The sequence below is a fragment of the Pristiophorus japonicus genome, chromosome X, assembly GCF_044704955.1.
Source record: "Pristiophorus japonicus isolate sPriJap1 chromosome X, sPriJap1.hap1, whole genome shotgun sequence".
Lineage (NCBI taxonomy): Eukaryota > Metazoa > Chordata > Chondrichthyes > Pristiophoridae > Pristiophorus > Pristiophorus japonicus.
The window spans coordinates 37,554,265-37,575,125 of record NC_092010.1 but is presented as its reverse complement, the minus strand read 5'-3'; the positions used below and the strand labels follow the sequence as shown (position 1 = coordinate 37,575,125).

Below are 20,861 nucleotides of genomic sequence, written 5' to 3'. Positions count from 1 at the left end.
GGAGGATCTTTATCTGCCAGGTTCAGGCCCTATTAGGCTGTGTTTGTGAAGCATCTTCATTCTTGAAGTTACTTGCTCCCTTTCCGTCCCCTTCCCCCTGTCTCCGACGCAGTGTACGCGATTGCAGGAAGATGAACCGGTGACTCCGATAGGAGGCCCGAGTTAGCGTTACTCGGCCTCCATCTTCCCACAACTACACCGCCCAGATCAGGAGCTCGGCGCCTGAGGGATCGCTGGTGTGGAGTCCCTGCTGGAGCCTGAGGGATCGCTGGTGTGGAGTCCCTGCTGGAGCCTGAGGGATCGCTGGTGTGGAGTCGCTGCTGGAGGCTGAACGTGCTCCGACCCAACACTAGGCTCGCGGTGGTTTTTACAAAATTTGTTCATGTGTGGGCGTTGCTGGCAAGGCCGGCATTTATTGCCCATCCCTAATTGCCCCTGAAAAGATAGTGGCGAGCTGCTACCTTGAATCGCTGCAGTCCGTTTTGTAGCCGTTTGGTCCAAGGATCACGAGGCTATTTCAGTTCAGAGTTAATCACGTTGCTATGGGTCTGGAGTCACATATAGGCCCAGACTGGATAAGGGCGGCAGATTTCCTTCCCTAGAGGACATCAATGAACCAGATGGTTTTTTGCAGCAATCTGATTGTTTCACCATTACTAATACTGTTTTTTTTATTCCTGATTTTATTTAAATAATTGAATTTAAATTCCCCAGCTGCCGTGGTGGGATTTGAAGTCTTGTTTCCTGATCATTGGTCCAGGCCTGTGGATTATTAGTCCAGTAACAGAACCACTATGCTACCACCCACCAATCCCAGCGTATTGCCCTCGAAGGCAGTGATGAGCCACCTTCTTGAACCGCTGCAGTTCGTGTGGTGAAGGTACTCCCACAGTGCTGTTAGGGAGGGAGTTCCAGAATTATGACCCAGCGACGATGAAGGAACAGCGATATATTTCCAAGTCAGGATGGTGTGTGACTGGGAGGGGAACGTGGAGGAGGTGGTGTTCCCATGCGCCTGCTGCCCTTGTCCTTCTAGACGGGTAGAGGTTGCGGATTTGGGAGGTGCTGTCGAAGAAGCCTTGGCGAGTTGCTGCAGTGCATCTTGTAGATGGTACACACTGCAGCCACGGTGCGCTGGTGGTGGAGGGAAGAGTGGCAGAATTACAATTGGTCTTGGCATCCCTGGTAAATGAGGGCAAAATTAGACAGGATTCCTGCTCCTGGTCACTGTCCAGCGACCCCTGTCTGGAAAATGTGTGTGTGTGTGTGTGTGTGTGTGTGTGCGTGCATCCGTCCTTCTGGCTAGGGCTCGGCTGTGAGGCTTCTCATGGTTAAATAGCTTTATACTCGCTGTCGAGGTTCGACCGTGAACAGTAGCTGTTCTGGGCAAGATGCTGGAGGGTGGCTCGAACTGTCCTCCAGCAGAGGAGACGACTTCCCAGATTTCTCCAGAGGACGAACCAAAGTGAGCCCGTTGGTAAGATTAGGATCATGGGTCACATATCCAAAGGGTCTTCGGAGTTATAAGGCATTTTATTAAGCGAGCAGTGGTTCAAATATAGTCAAACACGACACACAAGCAGGATAGACATATGACCATGACCATGACCAGTAGCTGGTACTAGTCCCAATCGGACAGAACGGCTGGTGGCACGAACCATTCTTATCTTCACCGTCTGCCCTGAAACGCCTTCTAGGTCTTTCTTTTATTCTCTCTCTTTTTTAGGAGTGGGCTTGGAGTAAGATATTGGCAGGAACATTTAACCTATGGCATGTTGAGTTCTTTGTCTCAACTCTTGGGTGAAACCCTCCTTCACATTTACCCTCCCAAGCTTGGCCTTTAGATGTTTGGAGCTGCCTGTTATCAGTTATTTACGTTCATGCTGTTCCAGTAGCTTTAGCTATTGTACCAGAGAGTGAATCCTTCAATTACAACACCAGTCTGAAGAGACTTTTTGGTCTTGAGTTTTCTTGCAATTCACAATTTCTTACATGTTCTAATTTTTTCCAGGCGATTGTCGGGAGGGGGAAGGGCCGTGTGTTGTGGGATGATGGAGCAGAGTTCCGTGACTCAGTACGAGCCCGTGGCAGAGATCGGAGGAGGGGCGTATGGCACTGTCTACAAGGCCCGAGACTCGCGGAGCGGCAAATTTGTCGCCCTTAAAAATGTGCGGGTCCAGCGGGACGAAGATGGCCTGCCGCCGTCCACCGTGAGGGAAGTGGCCCTCCTGAAGCGACTGGGGCACTTTGACCATCCCAACGTTGTGAGGTGAGGGTGCCTGGACTGGGGAAGGAGGGGGGGCCTGGGGAGTTCCATCTTTCAGTAGGCCCCAGCTGGAGTACTGCGTGCAGTTCTGGTCACCACATTACAGGAAAGATGTGATTGCACTGGAGAGAGTACAGAGGAGATTTACCAGGATGTTGACTGGACTGGGGAATTTTAGTGATGAGGCAAGATTGGCTAGGCTGGGGTTGTTTTCTTTGGAACCGAGGAGCAGACACACATTGAAGTGTATAAAATTATGAGGGGCCCAGATATAGCAAAGGGGTCAACAACCAGGGAGCATAAATTTAAAGTAATTTTGGGGGGGGGGGGGGGGGGGAGGATTTAAGAACAGATTTGAGGGGAAATGTTTTCACCCAGAGGGTGGTGGGGGTCTGGGGCGGAGCTCACTGCCTGAAAGGGTGGTAGAGACAGAAACCCTCACCACATTTAAAAAGTACTTGGATGTGCACTTGAAGTGCCATAACCTGCAGGGCTACGGACCGAGAGCTGGAAAGTGGGATTAGGCCGGGTAGCTCTTGGTCGGCCGGCACGGACACGATGGGCCAAAATGGCCTCCTTCCGTACTGTAAATTTCTGTGATTCTATTTCTGATTCTTTACGCACAAGCCTAGAGTGCAAGTGCCGGAGGCTATTCGGCTGCGGGAGGCCGCCAAACCTGAACTGTTTCCAGCAAGGATCACTGGCGAGTGATGGGGGAGCGGGAGTCCCTGATCGCCTCTCCCTAACTGGGGGCCAATGATCTGGCGTGGCCAAGCTTGGCTCAGTCAGCACAGCCTTGGAGCTGAAAGCTGGCTCCTTGTGATCCATGGGGCTCAGTACCACACACATCGAACTGACCCTATTTTGTTTTGATCATCGGCAGGAATTGTGGGTCGATTTCACATCTCTCTGCACTTGCCGTGGCTCTGGGTCGCACTCTCGCCTGAGGTTGTAGGTTCAAGTCCCACTCCAGAGACTTGAACGTACAAATCTAGGCGGACACTCCAGTGCAGTGCTGAGGGAGCGCCGTACTGTCGGAGGGGCAGTACTGAGGGAGCGCCGCACTGTCGGAGGGGCAGTACTGAGGGAGCGCCGCACTGTCGGAGGGACCATCTTTCAGATGAGACGTTAAACCGAGGCCCCGTCTGCTCTCTCGGGTGGACGTAAACGATCACAAGGCACTATTTTGAAGAAAGTTCTCCCCGATGTCCTGGTCAATATTTATTCCTCAACCAACATCACTGAAACTGATTATCAGCTCATTGTCACGTTGCTGTGGGAGCTTGCTGTGCACAAATTGGCTGCCGTGTTTTCCACATTACAACAGTGACTGCACTCCATAAAGTACTTCATTGGCTGTGAAGTGCTTTGAGATGTCTGGAGGCCATGAAAGGCGCTATATAAATGCAAGTCTTTATTTTTATTTTCTGGGCAACTGCTCCGTACCGTTCCCTTTAAGCACACGCAGGACACGACACAATGACATTCCTACGGCCTGGCTCATCAGGTCTGACTGACAACGGAACTGTCCCATTGGCCCAGGCTCTGGCTGCTGTCAATCCACCTCCAGCTCCCCATCGTTGACAGGATGGGAGAGTTCAGGATTCCCAACAGGAAATGGGCATTTACACAGCCGACACGTCGCCCGGCCCTACGTCACACTTCCTGCAGGAGAAGGGAAAGGTTTGAGATCTTTCATTCTGCTCTGCAGCAGAATTCAATTCTTAATTACAACAAACCACTCGGGGTGTCACTGCAAGTCAAAAAAAAATGTGCATTTATATAGCACCTTTCACAACCTCAGGACGTCTCAAAGCACTTTACAGCCAATGAAGTACTTGTTGAAGTGCAGTCACTGTTGTAATGTAGGAAACGCAGCAGCCAATTTGCACACAGCAAACAGTAATGTGATAATGACCAAATAATCTGTTTCTGTTACGTTGTTTGAGGGATAAATATTGGTCCCAGGACACTGGGGATAACTCCCCTGCTCTTCTTCGAAATAGTGCCATGGGATCTTTTACATGCACCCGAGAGAGCAAATGGGGCCTCAGTTTGACGCTCCCTCAGCACCGCACCGGATTGTCAGCCTAGATTTTGTGCTCGAGTCCCTGGAGTGGGACTCGAGCCCACGACCTTCTGACTTCGAGGCGAGAGTGCTACCCACTGAGCCACGGCTGATCACTCCATGCACTCTCAGGCACCCTGTGGCCAAGACACACTCGGGGTTGAATTGAGGGTTGTTGCATTGCACTGTGGGCCTCCTCCACTTTGAGTGTTTTGACAATTGAGGCAAACTGTTTTTAGAAGCGGTGCACCAAATCCCAACCTCAGTTTGCAGAACTTCCTAGTACTGTCCTATCCTAGCAGGATGCCTAGTAAAGCTCTTGCGAGTCTGAGGGAGGCGTATATCAGCCTGAAAGAAAGGAATGGATCATTTTCTGGCTGGCAATAACCTCACTTATTACCCAGATTACACTTTGTGCCAACTACCAATTAGCCGCCCTTGAAGTGAACTAATAAATTGCTGGGCTTTGAAACCAGAAAATCCACAGTCAACAAAGTGGTTCCCACAAGGGCACTTCCAGATACAGGAACACAAAAAAACCCTCCCCTCTCAAGTGTCCTTGAACCAACAAGTGGCTTCCAATCCATCTCCATCACATGTAGAAACCTCACTGCTAAAGTGTAGGCGGTTTGAAGTGTTTTTAAGCAATAAAACAGACCAAACCCACCAATCTCTCTGCCATGCCATCGTGGCCAATGAGGCCTGGCTCTCCACACAGCGGGTTTGGCCGAACACGTTCCCCGTGAAGTCCTGAGGTGTTCGGTTTAACAAAAGCAGGAACTCCCATTTGTACAGCGCTTTTCGTGGCCTCCGGACGTCTCGGAGTGCTTCGCCGCCAATGAATGGCGTACTTTAAGTGTAGTCATTGTTGTAATTGGGCCCAGGGGCAGCACGGGCCCAGCCCACACTGCGATATGTGTGCACTCTAGTCCCATGCAGCAGAGCTGGTCTCCAGTCGTCCTGGTTAACCCTTGCCACTGGACCAAGACCTGGCTCTGTCAAGCCCGTGTGGTGGCTGGTGTTCAACGGTCACCCCACGTTAAATAAAATCCACGCATCTTCCACCCATCAGGATGTAGTTCAGGACCTGGATTTAGGTCCTTCATTGAAACACCAGCGAACTCGTCCCTTTTTTGGTGTGGAAGCAGGTCATCCTCGCTACAAGGGACCGCCTATGATGATGTGGGAATAATAAGTTTATCACAGGAGCAAGTGCCCCCATGACTTGGCAACAGCACTGGCAAGGCCGGCAGGATTTCCGGTGGGAGAAATAGGAAAACAATGCCACGATTGGCGTAGTCGAGGGGCCTCTTCTGGTGGGGTGGGTGGGGGGGGGGGTGGTGAAGCCATGTCGTTTTGAGTCCTTGGTCGTCTTGGGGGGGGCCAATGAGAGGCGGCATGGGAGATCAGCTAGTGGCGCGGCAATTCTTGCACACACCCGCCGTTCAGGCTCTTGTGGCCAGGCCTGTGTGTGTCGTGGTGTCTGTCCTCGTCCCTCGCCCTTATGTTTACACTGCCCGGGACATCTGTGCTCCAGTGTCTAATTGAGGCATTGGTGTTCAAACCCATCGCTGTGGTTCTTTGCCTCATCTCTCGCCGCCCACATCCAGCCAGGCATTTCCTTTACAGCCGGATGTTTTTGTGTGTCTGTCTCTCTCGTCCAAAAAGAAATGCATGGAATGTTCTGAGATTGTTCCAATTTTGGTAACTGGGTCACAGTTGAAGCTGCACTCCACAACAATCTCATTTTAACCCCTTTTCATCTGTTTCCCCTCCTCCCACCACACCCCTTCCTCCTGTGAGCCACCTAACACTGGGAGTACCTTCACCGCACGGACTGCGGCTGTTCAAGAAGGTGGCTCACCACCACCTTCTCGCGGGCAATTAGTGTTGGGCAATAAATGCCGGTCTTGCCAGCGACGCTCACATCCCATGAATGAATTATTTAAAAAAAATTATATACAAAGGCTGGTGACGGGGCTCTGAGCCCAGGGCTCGCACTCACCTGAGTCAGAAGGTTGTGGGTTCGAGCCCCACTCCAGGGATTGATCACAGAAATCTAGGCTGACACTCCAGGGCAGTGCTGAGGGAGTGCTGCACTGTCGGAAGGCCAGTCTTTTGGATGGATGTAAAAGATCCCATGTCACTATTTTGAAGAGCAGGGGAGTTCTTCCCGGTGTCCTGGGGCCAATATTTATCCCTCAACCAACATCACTAGAACAGATTATCTGGTCATTGTCACATTTCTGTTTGTGGGAGCTTGCTGTGCGCAAATTGGCTGCCACATTTCCCACATTACAACAGTGACTACACTCCAAAAGTATTTCATTGGCCGTAAAGCGCTGAGCCGTCCTGAGGTTGTGAAAGTCGCTATATAAATGCAAGTCGTTTTTTTTTTTAAGTTCTTTTGGGGGGGGGGGGGGGGGGTTTGTCTTGCCAACAACTGGTCTTGATCTGAGGGTTTGTCCTTGTTGGGCTGCGTACTGTAATCCTCTTGTGACTGTCTCTCCTGTTGCCATAGGTTGTTTGACGTGTGCGCGACGATGAGGGCGGACCGAGAAACCAAAGTCACCCTGGTGTTTGAGCATGTTGACCAGGATCTGAAGACCTACCTGGAGAAGGCCCCATCGCCTGGGCTACCAGCAGAGACTGTGAAGGTAAAGCCACCTGACGAGGCAGGCCTGCAGCCTTTCTGACCGCCTTTCTGCCCTGGCTACTTTCTCCAGTGGCAAGGCGGGGGTGACCGTTGAAACAGAGTTCTGATACATGGGTTACGAACAGATGAACAATGACGACAGGTAAAGACCATCTGATCCAACATAAGAAATAGGAGCAGGAGTAGGCCATTCAGCCCCTTGAGCCTGCTCCACCATTTAATAAGATCATGGCTGATCTGATCTTGGCCTCAACTCCACTTCCCTGCCTGCTCCCCATAACCCTTTATTCCCTTACCGCTCAAAAATCTGTTTATCTCCACCTTTTAAATATATTCAATGACCCAGCCTTCACAGCTCTCAAGAGAATTCAGAAGTTTCATGACCCTCAGAAGAAATTCCTCCTCATCTCCGTCTTAAATGGACGACCCCTTATTCTGAAACTATGCCCCCTAGTTCTAGATTCCCCCATGAGGGAAAACATCCTCTCTGCATCTATCCTGTCAAGCTCCCTCAGAATCTTCAGTTTCAATAAGAACATTGCTCCATTGCTAGAATGGATGATGATTACCAAAGGAAAAGTGTTTGTGTGTCATTATTAACAAAACATTGGAAGCATGTGGAAGCTGTTACTAATGGGGGCAAGTAATTCACTTCTGGAAGATTATTTGATTATACATCAAACAGATTATTTTAACCCTGTATAACTAATCAGTAAGAATTTAGAATGATAGCTATGCACTATCTTCAAAATAACGTTGTTACATTGACGAAGAGTGATGGGGATGAATCTGCATCTTATGGCTCCAAGTTATTAATACTTATAGAACTGATTAAAAAGCAAATAAACTGCAGAGATTGGAATCAGCATCTGTGGAGAGAATAGACAAGTTAATGCTTCAAATGAGGAGCTTTTTACCAGAACTGGAGAAAATTGGGGTTGAACTACTTTTAAAGAGGAACAGGAGATGGGGAAAGCAAAGGGGGAGGAAACACACACAAGCCCGTGCTTGCAAATATTGCACCACCATACCTACGCCGCAAATATGCAGTCTCCAGAGAGTACAACCACTACACCAGCCAAGACATGCCATTCCAGGCCGACTTGGAAAAACCTGCCATCAACCCATCTCAAATCTCGAAGGCCATTTTGGACCGTCACCGAAGCCCTTCAGCAATCTCCCCTCAGCTTTGATGACCGTTGGCGAAATGCTCGGAAGAACTGCGACATATGGAATGAATTCCTTATAGAGGACCCCACAGTACAACCTGAAGGATCAAACCTTCCTCGCAAACAGTGGACAACCATCTACCGCCTCAGAACCGGTCACGGTCGATGCTGCCACCTTCTCCATAGGTGAAAGATTAAAGCCTCCCCATCATTCAGACTGATTACCGGGATGGCGGGACTGACATATGAGGAGAGACTGGATCGACTGGGCCTGCATTCACTGGAGTTTAGAAGGATGAGAGGGGATTTCATAGAAACATATAAAATTCTGACTGGACTGGACAGGTTAGATGCAAAAAGAATGTTCCCAATGTTGGGGAAGTCCAGAACCAGGGGTCACAGTCTAAGGATAAGGGGTAAGCCATTTAGGACCGAGATGAGGAGAAACTTCTTCATCCAGAGAGTGGTGAACCTGTGGAATTCCCTACCACAGGGAGTTGTTGATGCCAGTTCGTTGGATATATTCAAAAGGGTGTTAGATGTGGCCCTTGTGGCTAAAGGGATCAAGTGGTATGGAGAGAAAGCAGGAATGGGGTACTGAGGTGAATGATCAGCCATGATATTGAATGGTGGTGCAGGCTCGAAGGGCCGAATGGCCTACTCCTGCACCTATTTTCTATGTTTCTATGTTAGTCTATAATTACCCGTTTTCTCTCTTCCCTCCTTTTTTAAACAGTGATGTTACATTAGCTACCTTCCAGTCCATAGGAACTGATCCAGAGTCGATAGCCTGTTGGAAAATGATCACCAATGCATCCACTATTTCTACGGCCACTTCCTTAAGTACTCTGGGATGCAGACTATCAGGCCCCGGGAATTTATCGGCCTTCAATCCCATCAATTTCCCACTTTATAAGGATATCCTTCAGTTCCTCCTTCTCACTCGACCCTTGGTCCCCTAGTATTTCCGGAAGGTTATTTGTGTCTTCCTTCGTGAAAACAGAACCAAAGTATTTGTTCAATTGGTCTGCCATTTTTTTGTTCCCCATTATAAATTCACCTGAATCTGACTGCAAGGGATCTACGTTTGTTTTCACTAATCTTTTTCTCTTCCCATATCTGTAGAAGCTTTTGCAGTCAGTTTTTATGTTCCCAGCAAGCTTCCTCTCATATACTCTTTTTCCCCCTCCGAATTAAACCCTTTGTCGTCCTCTGCTGTATTACAAAATTCTCCCAGTCCTCGGGTTTGCTACTTTTTCTGGCCAATTTATATGCCTCTTGCTTGGATTTAACACTATCCTTAATTTCCCTTGTTAGCCACGGTTGAGCCACCTTCCCCGTTTTATTTTTACTCCAGACAGGGATGTACAATTGCTGAAGTTCATCCATGTGATCTTTAAATGTTTGCCATTGCCTATCCACTGTCAACCCTTAAGTATCACTTGCCAGTCTATTCTAGCCAATTCACGTCTCATACCATCGAAGTTACCTTTCCCCAAGTTCAGGACCCTAGTCTCTAAATTAACTGTGTCACTCTCCATCTTAATAAAGAATTCTACCATATTATGGTCACTCTTCCCCAAGGGGCCTCGCACAACAAGATTGCTGATTAGTCCCTTCTCATTACACATCACCCAGTCTAGGATGGCCAGCCATCTAGTTGGTTCCTCGACATATTGGTCTAGAAAACCATCCCTAATACACTCCAAGAAATCCTCCTCCACCGTATTGCTACCAGTTTGGTTAGCCCAATCAATATGTAGATTAAAGTCGCCCATGATGACTGCTGTACCTTTATTGCACACATCCCTAATTTCTTGTTTGATGCTGTCCCCAACCTCATTACTACTGTTTGGTGGTGTGTACACAACTCCCACTAGCGATTTCTGCCCTTTGGTATTCCGCAGCTCTATCCATACAGATTCCACATCATCCAAGCTAATGTCCTTCCTTACTATTGCATTAATTTCCTCTCTAACCAGCAACGCCACCCCACCTCCTTTTCCTTTCTGTCTATCCTTCCTAAATGCTGAATACCCCTGATGTTAAGTTCCCAGCCTTGGTCACCCTGGAGCCATGTCTCCGTGATGCCAATTACATCATATCCGTTAACTTCTATCTGCGCAGTTAATTCGTCCACCTTATTCCGAATACTCCTTGCATTGAGGCACAGAGCCTTCAGGCTTGTCTTTTTAACACCCTTTGCCCCTTTAGGATTTTGCTGTAATGTGGCCCTTTTTGCTTTTTGCCTTGGGTTTCTCTGCCCTCCACTTTTACTTTTCTTCTTTCTATCTTTTGCTTCTGTCCCCATTCTACTTCCCTCTGTCTCCCTGCATAGGTTCCCATCCCCCTGCCATATTAGTTTAATCCATCCCCAACAGCACTAGCAAACACTCCCCCTAGGACATTGGTTCCGGTCCTGCCCAGGTACAGACCGTCCGGTTTGTACTGGTCCCACCTCCCCCAGAACCGATTCCAATGTCCCAGGAATTTGAATTCCTCCCTTCTGCACCACTCCAAGCTATGTATTCATCTGAGCTATCCTGCGATTCCTACTCTGACTAGCACGTGGCACTGGTAGCAATCCTGAGATTACTACTTTTGAGGTCTGTCTTAATTTAGCTCCTAGCTCCCTAAATTCGTCTTGTAGGACCTCATCCCGTTTTTTACCTATAGCGTTGGTACCTATATGCACCACGACAACTGGCTGTTCACCCTCCCTTTTCAGAATGCCCTGCAGCCGCTCCGAGACATCCTTGACCCTTGCACCAGGGAGACAACATACCATCCTGGAGTCACGGTTGCGGCCGCAGAAACGTCTATCTATTCCCCTTACAATTGAATCCCCTACCACTATAGCTCTTCCACTCTTTTTCCTGCCCTCCTGTGCAGCAGAGCCACCCACGGTGCCATGAACTTGGCGGCTGCTGCTGCCCTCCCCTGATGAGTCATCCCCCCCCAACAGTACCCAAAGCGGTGTATCTGTTTTGCAGGGGGATGACCGCAGGGGACCCCTGCACTACCTTCCTTGCACAGCTCTGCCTGATGGTCACACATTCCCTATCTGGCCGTGTAACCTTTACCGTTCACATCATTCTCAGCATCGTGGATGCTCCAGTGAATCCACCGACAGCTCCAATGCCGCAATGCGGTCTGCCAAGAGCTGCAGCCCGATGCACTTCCCACATAGTACAGGAGGAACATAACACGTGTCTGAGCTCTCCTGCCATGACTTAACCCCTAGATTAACTTAATTTGGCAACAACAATGCTAAAGGTTGCTTACTGATAAAAAGAAAAAAAACTACTCACCAATCACTTGGCTGTGACGTCACCTTTCGATTTCTTTCTACTTTTTTGCCTTCTTTCCCTGCTGCAGCTGCATCAGCTAGCCCTTATAGGCCGCTCCGACGTCCCCAAACTCCCACCTCTCCGACTGCCACTGGGCCTTTATAGGCTGCTCCGACGTCCCCGAACCTCTTGCTGTGACGTCACACTTCGGTTTTTTTTCCTCCCAGGTCAGGGAGTCAGCACTAGTGGGGAAAACAAGACAAAGCAACAACACCTGCTCCCACTTGCCTGAACTCTCCCACTTACCAAACTCTTACCTTTGCACTCTGACCTGCCGCTGCACTCCGGAGCACGAGTTGGCCATACGGCCCCTCGAGCCTGCTCTGCCATTTAATATGATCATGGACTCTGGTCCACTTCGCTGCCCGCTCCCCATAACCCCTCATCATTCTTCTAAACTCCAATGAGTATAGGCTCAACCTTTCCTCATAAGACAACCCCTTCATCTTGGGAATCAAGTAGATGGAGACCATCGAGCCTGTCCCACCCAATTGCGATACCTTGTGTATCACAACATGGACACTCCGTCCCACCCGAAACCATGTGATCTCCTGGGAGAGGCAAAAAAAGATTGTTTTGAAAAAACCCAGGCCAATTTGAGGGGCAAACATCTGGGAAATTACACTCCGACCCGTCTAGGCGATCAAAACTAGTCCAGGAGACTCTTGTTTTCTACTTCTAATCATCTTGGACTTTCTTGATGAAAACCCCAAACTGCCCAACTAGGGTTTGTGTTCACCACGCAATGAAGCTTAAATGCCCCTGTCGTTAACTCAACCGGGGAGGTATTCAGTAACTTGGTTAGCCAGAGTGGTGGGGGGGGGGGGGGGGGGGGGGGGGCAGTCCTTGTGTGAGACCTCTCCTAATGGGATTGTCGTCGTTTTTTGGACAGGATCTGATGAACCAGTTGCTGAGCGGCCTGGCATTCCTTCATTCCCACAGTGTGGTGCATCGGGACCTCAAGCCGGAGAACATCCTGGTGACCAGCCGGGGTCAGGTGAAGCTGGCTGACTTTGGCCTGGCTCGTATCTACAGCTGCCAGATGGCCCTCACTCCAGTGGTAAGCAGGAAGCTGCAGGCCGAAGATTGTTGCAGTCCAGCCTCGTTGAGGGGACCGTTTAACTGGCATGATAGCATGGTGGCTACATTACTGGGGCTAGTAATGCAGAGGCCTGGGCTATTGATCCGGAGACCGGGTTCAAATCCCACCACGGCAGCTGAGGAATTTAAATACAGTTAATAAATAAATCTGGAATAAAAAGCTGGTATCAGTAATGGTGACCATGAAATCACCGGTTTGTCGTTAAAAACCCATCTGGTTCACTGATGTCCTTTTTTAGGGAAGGAAATCTGCTGTCCTTACCCGGTCTGGTCCTATGTATGACTCCAGACCCACAGCAATGTGGTTGAGTCTTAACTGCCCCCTCCAATGGCCCAGTGAACCACTCAGTTGTACCAAACCACTACAGCAAAGTCAGAATTGTGTGGGTACAATCACCACACGGACTGCAACGGTTCAAGAAGGCGGCTCTTAAAGGGCAATTAGGGATGGGCAATAAATGTCAGCCTTGCCCGTGACGCCCACATCCCATGAATGAATAAAATGAACTACCTTGCAGATGGAACAGGTGACTGGGTACTGAGCCATCCAGACCAGGAAAGTTGAGGTTTGGTTTTATTTCCCTGCCCTGGGCTGGCTGTGCAGTTGGGCATTTGGTTTCTGTACCCATGAGCCAAGGTGGGAAATGCCATGTTGCCACTCCTGATTGCTATCCAATGGCGCTCCCACTGGAACTGTGTATGTGGCTATCGTGTGAGCACAGGATCCGGATTGGCCGTGGTGTCCCCCGTGGCTGTCTCTACCTGCTGCTACTGACTGGATTTGCACATGACGAGGTGGCCACGGGGGGGAGAGATACTGTTGGGCATCCGCTGCCCATGGAAGCAGAGCCTGGCATGAATCATAGGAACAGGAGGAGGCCATTCAGCCCCTCGAGCCTGTAACATTAGGAACAGGAGGAGGCCATTCAGCCCCTCGAGCCTGTTACATTAGGAACAGGAGGAGGCCATTCAGCCCCTCGAGCCTGTTACATTAGGAACAGGAGGAGGCCATTCAGCCCCTCGAGCCTGTTCCGCGATTCAATCAGATCATGGCTGATCTGTACCTCAACTGGGACTAAATTGGATGACTCTTTCTTTCAAAGAAAGATACTGAAAGATTCTATGATTCTAACTCCATTTACCTGCAGTCACTCCATAGCCCTGGACACCCTTGGCCAATAAACAAAAATCTATCCATCTTGAAAGCTCAAAGTGACTCATAAGGACATCAGGAATAGGAGCAGGAGCAGGAGTTGGCCATTCGGCCCCTTGAGCTGCTCCGCCATTCAATGAGATCATGGCTGATCTGATCTTGGCCTCTGGTCCACTTCCCTGCCCGCTCCCCATAACCCTTTATTCCCTTATTGCTCAAAGCCTCGGGAGAGTGGGAGAGTGGGAGAGTGGGAGAGTGGGAGAGTGGGAGAGTGGGAGAGTGGGAGAGTGGGAGAGTGGGAGAGTGGGAGAGTATGCTCCAGTCCGTGTGATACTTTGCTTTACACTTGATTGCAATCTGATGTGTGTCTGCCCCTGCCAGGTGGTGACCCTGTGGTACCGTGCCCCGGAAGTACTATTACAGGCAACGTACGCTACTCCTGTTGACCTGTGGAGCACAGGCTGTATCTTTGCGGAGATGTTTCAAAGGAGGTCAGTACTGGAGTGGCACTTTTTTTTGGTGCAATCGGATATTTTATCTGGCACTCGAAGACGTCCCAAAAGTAGTGTTAGTTGAAGTATTTGACTCCCGTAGTTTGGAAGGGGAAAGGCGGAGGAGTTTTGCAGTGTCAGGTGTGCGAGCTGGCTGGGTGGCCTTCCTGACGGAGCAGGAGGGGATGTGTGGCGGAGCCACTGAGGAGGGTGGCCTGCCTTGGGCTTTCCCTCGAGAGCCGTCGGGTGTAGTGTTCGGTTTGGGCCTGTTTGGGAAGCAGTTCCTTGTTTCCGGGTGGCGTGTTGTGGCCTGTTGCTGTCTGCGAGCGACTGTGATCTGGGCAGCATTCCGCCCGCCTCGTTCTGCTTGTGAGCTGAATCTGGTGGACTTGCTCTTTAACAGCGAGGGCAGCAGCAGCTGTTCGTCCTCGGTATCTTGAGGTGGCTGCATGGGAGGGGGGGGTTGTGTCTCTTTCACTAGTGAAATGGATGGGGTATTGTTTACGTTTACCTCTGGGCTCTGCCTATCACGTTAAACCATCTACTTTGATCTAGAACATAAGAACGTAAATAGGAGTAGGCCACACGGCCCCTCGAGCCTGCTCCGCCATTCAATAAGATCATGGCTGATCTTCTATCACTTTCCTGCCCGATCCCCATTTCCAACTAAACAGGGCACCAGTGTGGTGAGGTTCAGACATAAGAACATAAGTATGAGTAGGCCATTTGGCCTACATTCAATAAGATCACGGCTGATCTTCGACCTTAACTCCACTTTCCCGCCTGATCTCCATATCCCTTGATTTCCCCTAGAGTCCAAAAATCTATTGATCTCAGCCTTGAATATATTCAGAGACTCGGCATTCACAGGCCTCTGGGGCAGAGAATTCCAAAGATTCACCACCCTCTGAGTAAAGAAATTCCTCCTCATCTCAGTCCTAAATGGCCGAGCCCTTATCCTGAGACTGTGACCCCTGGTTCTAGACTCCCCAGCCCGGGGGAAACTTCCTCCCTGCATCTACCCTGTCAATCCGCCTCAGAAGCTTGTATGTTTTAATGAGATCACCTCTCATTCTTTTAAACTCCAGAGCGTATGGGGCCCATTCTACTCAATCCTTCCTCGTGGGACAGCCCTCTTATCCCAGGGTTCCATTTATTGGGTCGTCTGACTGCAAGCTGTCTGGTTTTTCAATGAATTGTGTTTGGTACACAGCATGTGCTTGCTTGGCATTCAGCTGTGCCTTAATACAAACCTCCAACCTGCACCGTAGGCCAAACCTCTGACCCACACCATAACCTGCACCAGCATGGGATCATTTGATTCCTCCTTTACCCTTTATTCTGATCTCCTGAACCATGTGAATGTGCGGCAGTCGGGGCAGCTTCTGGCTGTGCACATGTGCTACCTGGGACCCGACTGCCCTTTCACTTGGGGTCCTCGGTACCCAGAAGAGCGCAGACTTGAACTGACGTTTCCCCCAACACCCTGGTTAGCTCTGTCCCTGTTTCTGCTGAGCCATTGCGATCGCCCTGAATAGAGGCAGATTGGAGCCAGCACATTGCAAGTAAATTGCACGAGTCTCCCCGACAGCACCAGGGTGAGCCTCGAGGGGAACCAATTTGTTTTCTCTCTCTCCCACCACCTGAAATGTGAGTACCTGTGAGTATGCTCACAGATTGGTAGAGCTGTTGAGTTGGGAGTGGCTTAGCCAGTCACGTGATAGAAACATGGAAATTTACAGCGCAGAAGGAGGCCAGTTTGGCCCATCATGTCCGTGCCGGCCGACAAAGAGCCGCACGGCCCTCGGTCAGCAGCCCTGAAGATTACAATATAAACCTATGAACAATGACGGAAAGGTAAAGAGCACCCAGCCCAACCAGTTTGCCCCACACAACTGCGACACCCCTTACAACGAAACATTCTACACTCCACCCCAACTGGAGCCGTGTTCACAAGACTCCATAAAACCCCAGCCAGTTGGGTTCGGGGGATACACGATGGGGCAGGTGGTTGTGAGCCTGGTGGATGAACTGGTAATGTGCAGTGTGATAAACCTTTGTTACCAGTTATTAATAGCGATGTGTTGCTATGAATGAAGCAAAGAACCCATGAAGCAAATACATTTACCCCCCCCCCCCCCCCCCCCAAACAAAAAAAAATGTTCACTCCATGGGCACTTCATACCGTGAAGGGAGGTACGTTGAGCTAATGGGGTTTCAGTGTTCAAGTGATGTGCAACTGACTTTCTTCTTTGTCTTGTTACAGGCCCTTGTTTTGTGGGCAATCGGAGGCTGACCAACTGGGAAAGATTTTTGAGTAAGTGTGCCAGTGGATCTCAATTTCCATCGTGGGCAGGGTGGGCCTGGGGGCGGCCTAGCACAACCAGGGGAGCACTCTGGGGATAGGAAAGAGCGATCCCGGCTGGAGATTGTACAGTCGCACCTACCAGGGTGGGGGAATGGCTGAAATGTTTCCAATTGGCTACGAGTTTGTGACGTCTTGGCTGATTTGCGGTTTGGCCCCTTCTCCTCCCCCTCCTTGCTGGAGGGCCCTGTTGACGAACGACATCGGACCAATGAAATCTGCAAACGATTGGCGCACATGCATTGGCTAAAGGCGCAAAGCTTTTTGTTCTAATCGAATCTTCCGAGTTCTTGCTTGTTTTTAGCACGGCTGAGCGACACTGCTAACTGAGAATGGGAACTTCTCTGCTTTCAGCATGACCGGGCTACCGGCAGAGGAAGATTGGCCAGAGGACGTGACCCTTCCACGTAGCGCCTTCACCAACCGGTCTCCGCAGTTGGTCAAGACCTATATACCTGAAATCGATGACTTGGGAGCCAACCTGCTGCTGGTGAGATGGACTCTTGGGCAGATTATCCCCAAATCCCCAATTTAAAATGCAATGCTAGGATCGGAAGAGTAAAAATACAAACAAGCGCCAATTTAAAAGTTATTTTTTTATTTTTTACTTGCATTTTCTGAGAATTCATTTCTGCCTCAAAGTAGTTCGATTCCATATCCCAGGAAATGCATTGAGGGAGGGTAGATGTCTTTTTAAAAATTCGTTCCTGAGTTGGCCTTCATCTGAGGTACAATTCTAATCATCCAGTAATACACTGACTTAAAAAAAAAAAAAAAATTAATTCACGGGATGTGAGCGTCCCTGGCAAGGCTGGCATTTATTGCCCATCCCTAATTGCCCCTTGAGAAGGTGGTGGTGAGCCGCCGCCTTGAGCCGCTGCAGTCCGTGTGGTGAAGGTGCTCCCACAGTGCTATTAGGGAGGGAGTTTCAGGATTGTGACCCAGCGACGATGAAGGAACGTCCAAATCCGGGTGATGTGTGACTGGGAGGGGAACGTGGAGGTGGCGGTGTTCCCATGCGCCTGCTGCCCTTGTCCTTCTAGGTGGTAGAGGTCGCGGGTTTGGGAGGTGCTGCCGAAGAAGCCTTGGCGAGTTGCTGCAGTGCATCTTGTAGATGGTACACACTGCAGCCACGGTGCGCCGGTGGTGGAGGGAGTGAGTGTTGAAGGTGGTGGATGAGGTGCCAATCAAGTGGGCTGCTTTGTCCTGGATGGTGTCGAGCTTCTTGAGTGTTGTTGGAGCTGCACTCATCCAGGCAAGTGGAGAGTGTTCCATCACACTCCTGACTTGTGCCTTGTAGATGGTGGAAAGGCTTTGTGGAGTCGAGAGGCGAGACACTCGCCGCAGAATACCCAGCCTCTGACCTCTTGTTGCCACAGTATTTGTGTCTGGTCGTTAAGTTTCTGGTCAGTGGTGACCCCGCAGGATGTTGCTGGTGGGGGATTCGGTGATGGTAATGCCGTTGAGTGTCAAGGGGCTGTGGTTAGACTCTCACTTGTTGGAGATGGTCATTGCCTGGCACTTGTGTGGCATGAATGTTACTTGCCACTTATCAGCCCAAGCCTGAATGTTGTCCAGGTCTTGCTGCATGCGGGCACGGACTGCTCCATTATCTGAGGAGTTGCGAATGGAACTGAACACTGTGCAGTCATCAGCAAACATCCCCACTTCTGACCTTATGATGGAAGGAAGGTCATTGATGAAGCAGCTGAAGATGGTTGGGCCTAGTACACTACCCTGAGGAACTCCTGCAGCAATATCCTGGGCCTGGGATGATTGACCTCCAACCACCACAACCATCTTCCTTTGTGCTGGGTATGACCCCTGCCAGTGGGGAGTTTTCCCCCTGATTCCCATTGACTTCAGTTTTACTCTTGACCTGAATGAACTTCAAGATGGCTTTGGAATTGAAATATATTAGTCTATTTTGCCTCTGTTCTCTTCATACCCCCTGCCAGTCTGTGGTTGAGGGCAGAGGGACAACTGATTCCCAAGCCTCTGCCATTCCCACTTTTGACAGCACATGGCAGCTCCTGGGTACTGCCCGGCCTCAGTACAGCATCTCCTGACGGGGATTTGCTTGAGCTTTGGGATCCACTGGAGCGGCGATGGAATCTGTGCACCAGCTCCTTGGCCTCGTGTTTGCGCACCAACACAATATTCCCTTGTCGCTACCTGTAAATATACTTGGTTAGAAGAAATGAGGGGCAGAGACACGATGAGTTACTGGTCCATGTACTTGTTTTTCAGGCCAGATCGAACTGAGCATGCTCATACCAAACCATGTGATTTTTTTTTAAGGGGGTAGGAATGTAATGCATGTATTCCCCTCAAGTACAACAAAACTATTGGTCCCACCTTTCCCAGCATTGCATGTACCGCATAACAAAAACTGCCTTTAAAAAATTTTTAAATGAACTACAAATCCAGTTTGAGAACCGGTTTGTGAGCCTTCCTGATCTCCTGACAGAAGGTTTTGGTGTTGAACCAATTTTTGGGTTTTGTTTTGGTTCTGAACTCGAAGATGATCTGGTTTCTATCCCCCAACTTTGAACCTGGTACTTCAGTTACTGAAGTCTGAACTGAGTCAATCTCGCATGTGTGTTCACGATCCAAGTGGTTCCCGATTAATGTCCTGGTTCGTCTCTAGCAGCGATCATTCGATCTACATGAACACTTCAGATTGAGTCACCAATTTCAATCAACCTCGTATTGTGGTTCCTACACCCCACTTGTGTGAACTCGACTTGCCAAAGGGACTGAACATGAGCAGACTTGTTATGTTTGAAACGGTGTTCTTTCTGATTGGTATCATCATGTTTCTGGCTCAACTGTTTCTGTTCACCTCTTGAGGCCAAATTCAATTGAACAAGACTCGATCATATTCTCAATCTCCTCTTCAAGCGTTCTGCTGGGGTATATCCAGTTGTCGTGTGCAGGGTAGTACTGTACTTCAGCAAGAAATTTGGCAAACATTGCTTCATGCCGAGTCGCGAACAGCCTGGCAACACTTGCTCTTTGAAAGCTTCTTTCACTATTCTGACTGACCTTTCAGCTGCTCTGTCTGAAGCTGGGTAATGTGGTGGAAGGAGAGTGTGTTTGATACCGTTCCATTTCATGAACCTTTTGGACTAGAGTAGAACGGAACTGAGGGCCAGTGTCGGAGACAAGTTCTTCAGGTAAGCCATGACATGCAAAGATAGACATCAACTCACCTATGATGTGTTCAGTTGTAGTATTTGAACCCATGTGTTTCACTTCAGTCCACTTTGAGTGACTATCTACAAGTACCAGGAAATAATTTGCTTTCTCATAGAAGTCTACATGTACTCTCTGACCAGGTCTATTGGCCATGACCTAGGATGTAGTGGAGTTTTGGGTGGTTTGTTTCTGCACTTTTGGCAAATGCTGCATTTGCTGACAAGTGATTGAAGATCACTGTCCAATCCAGGCCAGTCAACAAAGCTTCTTGCAATTTATTTCAAACTGACAATCCCTGGATGTTCAGTATGAAGTTCGGCCAGACTTCTCTCTCTCTCCTCTCTCTCTCTCTCTCTCTCTCTCTCTCTCTCTCTCTCTCTCTCTCTCTCTCTCTCTCTCTCTCTCACACCACTCTCTCACACCACTCTCTTTCCCCACTTGATGCAAGCTTGCTCACAAGACAATTCAGTATGACCGTTCTCGCATGGTTTCAATTCTGTGCCGATACACTGATCAGTCCATTCATTCGAGTTACTTTGTAGTACTGAGTCCTTTTGAGTCTCCTCTGCAATCTCCGTTGCATTCACAGGAACGACTGTGTTACCTGCACCTAACATAAAAATCGCATCTTCACACTCGAGTCCTCATGTGGCGATATTCAATCGTGTAGTCACATTGTGACAACATCATCACAGGCAGTCCCGCGGAATCGAGGAAGACTTGCTTCCACTCTTAATGAGTCGTGAGGTGGCTGTACAGTCCAATACGGGAACCACAGTCCCTGTCACAGGTGGGACAGATAGTCGTTGAGGGAAGGGGTGGGTGGGACAGGTTTGCCGCATGCTCTCGGTGACGAGACTCGAGGTGCTCAGCGCCCTCCCAGATGCACTTCCTCCACTTAGGGCAGTCTTTGGCCAAGGACTCCCAGGTGTCAGTGGGGATGTTGCACTTTATCAGGGAGGCTTTGTACAGTTTCCACTGCCCACCTTTGGCTCGCTTGCCAAGCGCTCTACTCCAAACTCCTGTGACAACAGCACTGTC

The 20,861-nt window shown here is 49.6% G+C and overlaps 1 protein-coding gene across 1 annotated transcript in view; it reads left to right on the top strand.

Annotated features, from left to right (window-relative positions):
- The window catches only part of cdk4 (cyclin dependent kinase 4), a 36,867-nt gene that overhangs the window by 8,647 nt on the left and 7,359 nt on the right, over positions 1–20,861 (top strand). The window contains exons 2-7 of the mRNA XM_070869659.1: positions 2,012–2,269; positions 6,856–6,991; positions 12,402–12,569; positions 14,145–14,254; positions 16,521–16,571; positions 16,974–17,109. Of these exons, the coding sequence (XP_070725760.1) occupies positions 2,049–2,269; positions 6,856–6,991; positions 12,402–12,569; positions 14,145–14,254; positions 16,521–16,571; positions 16,974–17,109 (822 nt within the window). The 5' untranslated portion in view covers positions 2,012–2,048. The remainder of the gene's footprint in view (positions 1–2,011; positions 2,270–6,855; positions 6,992–12,401; positions 12,570–14,144; positions 14,255–16,520; positions 16,572–16,973; positions 17,110–20,861) is intronic.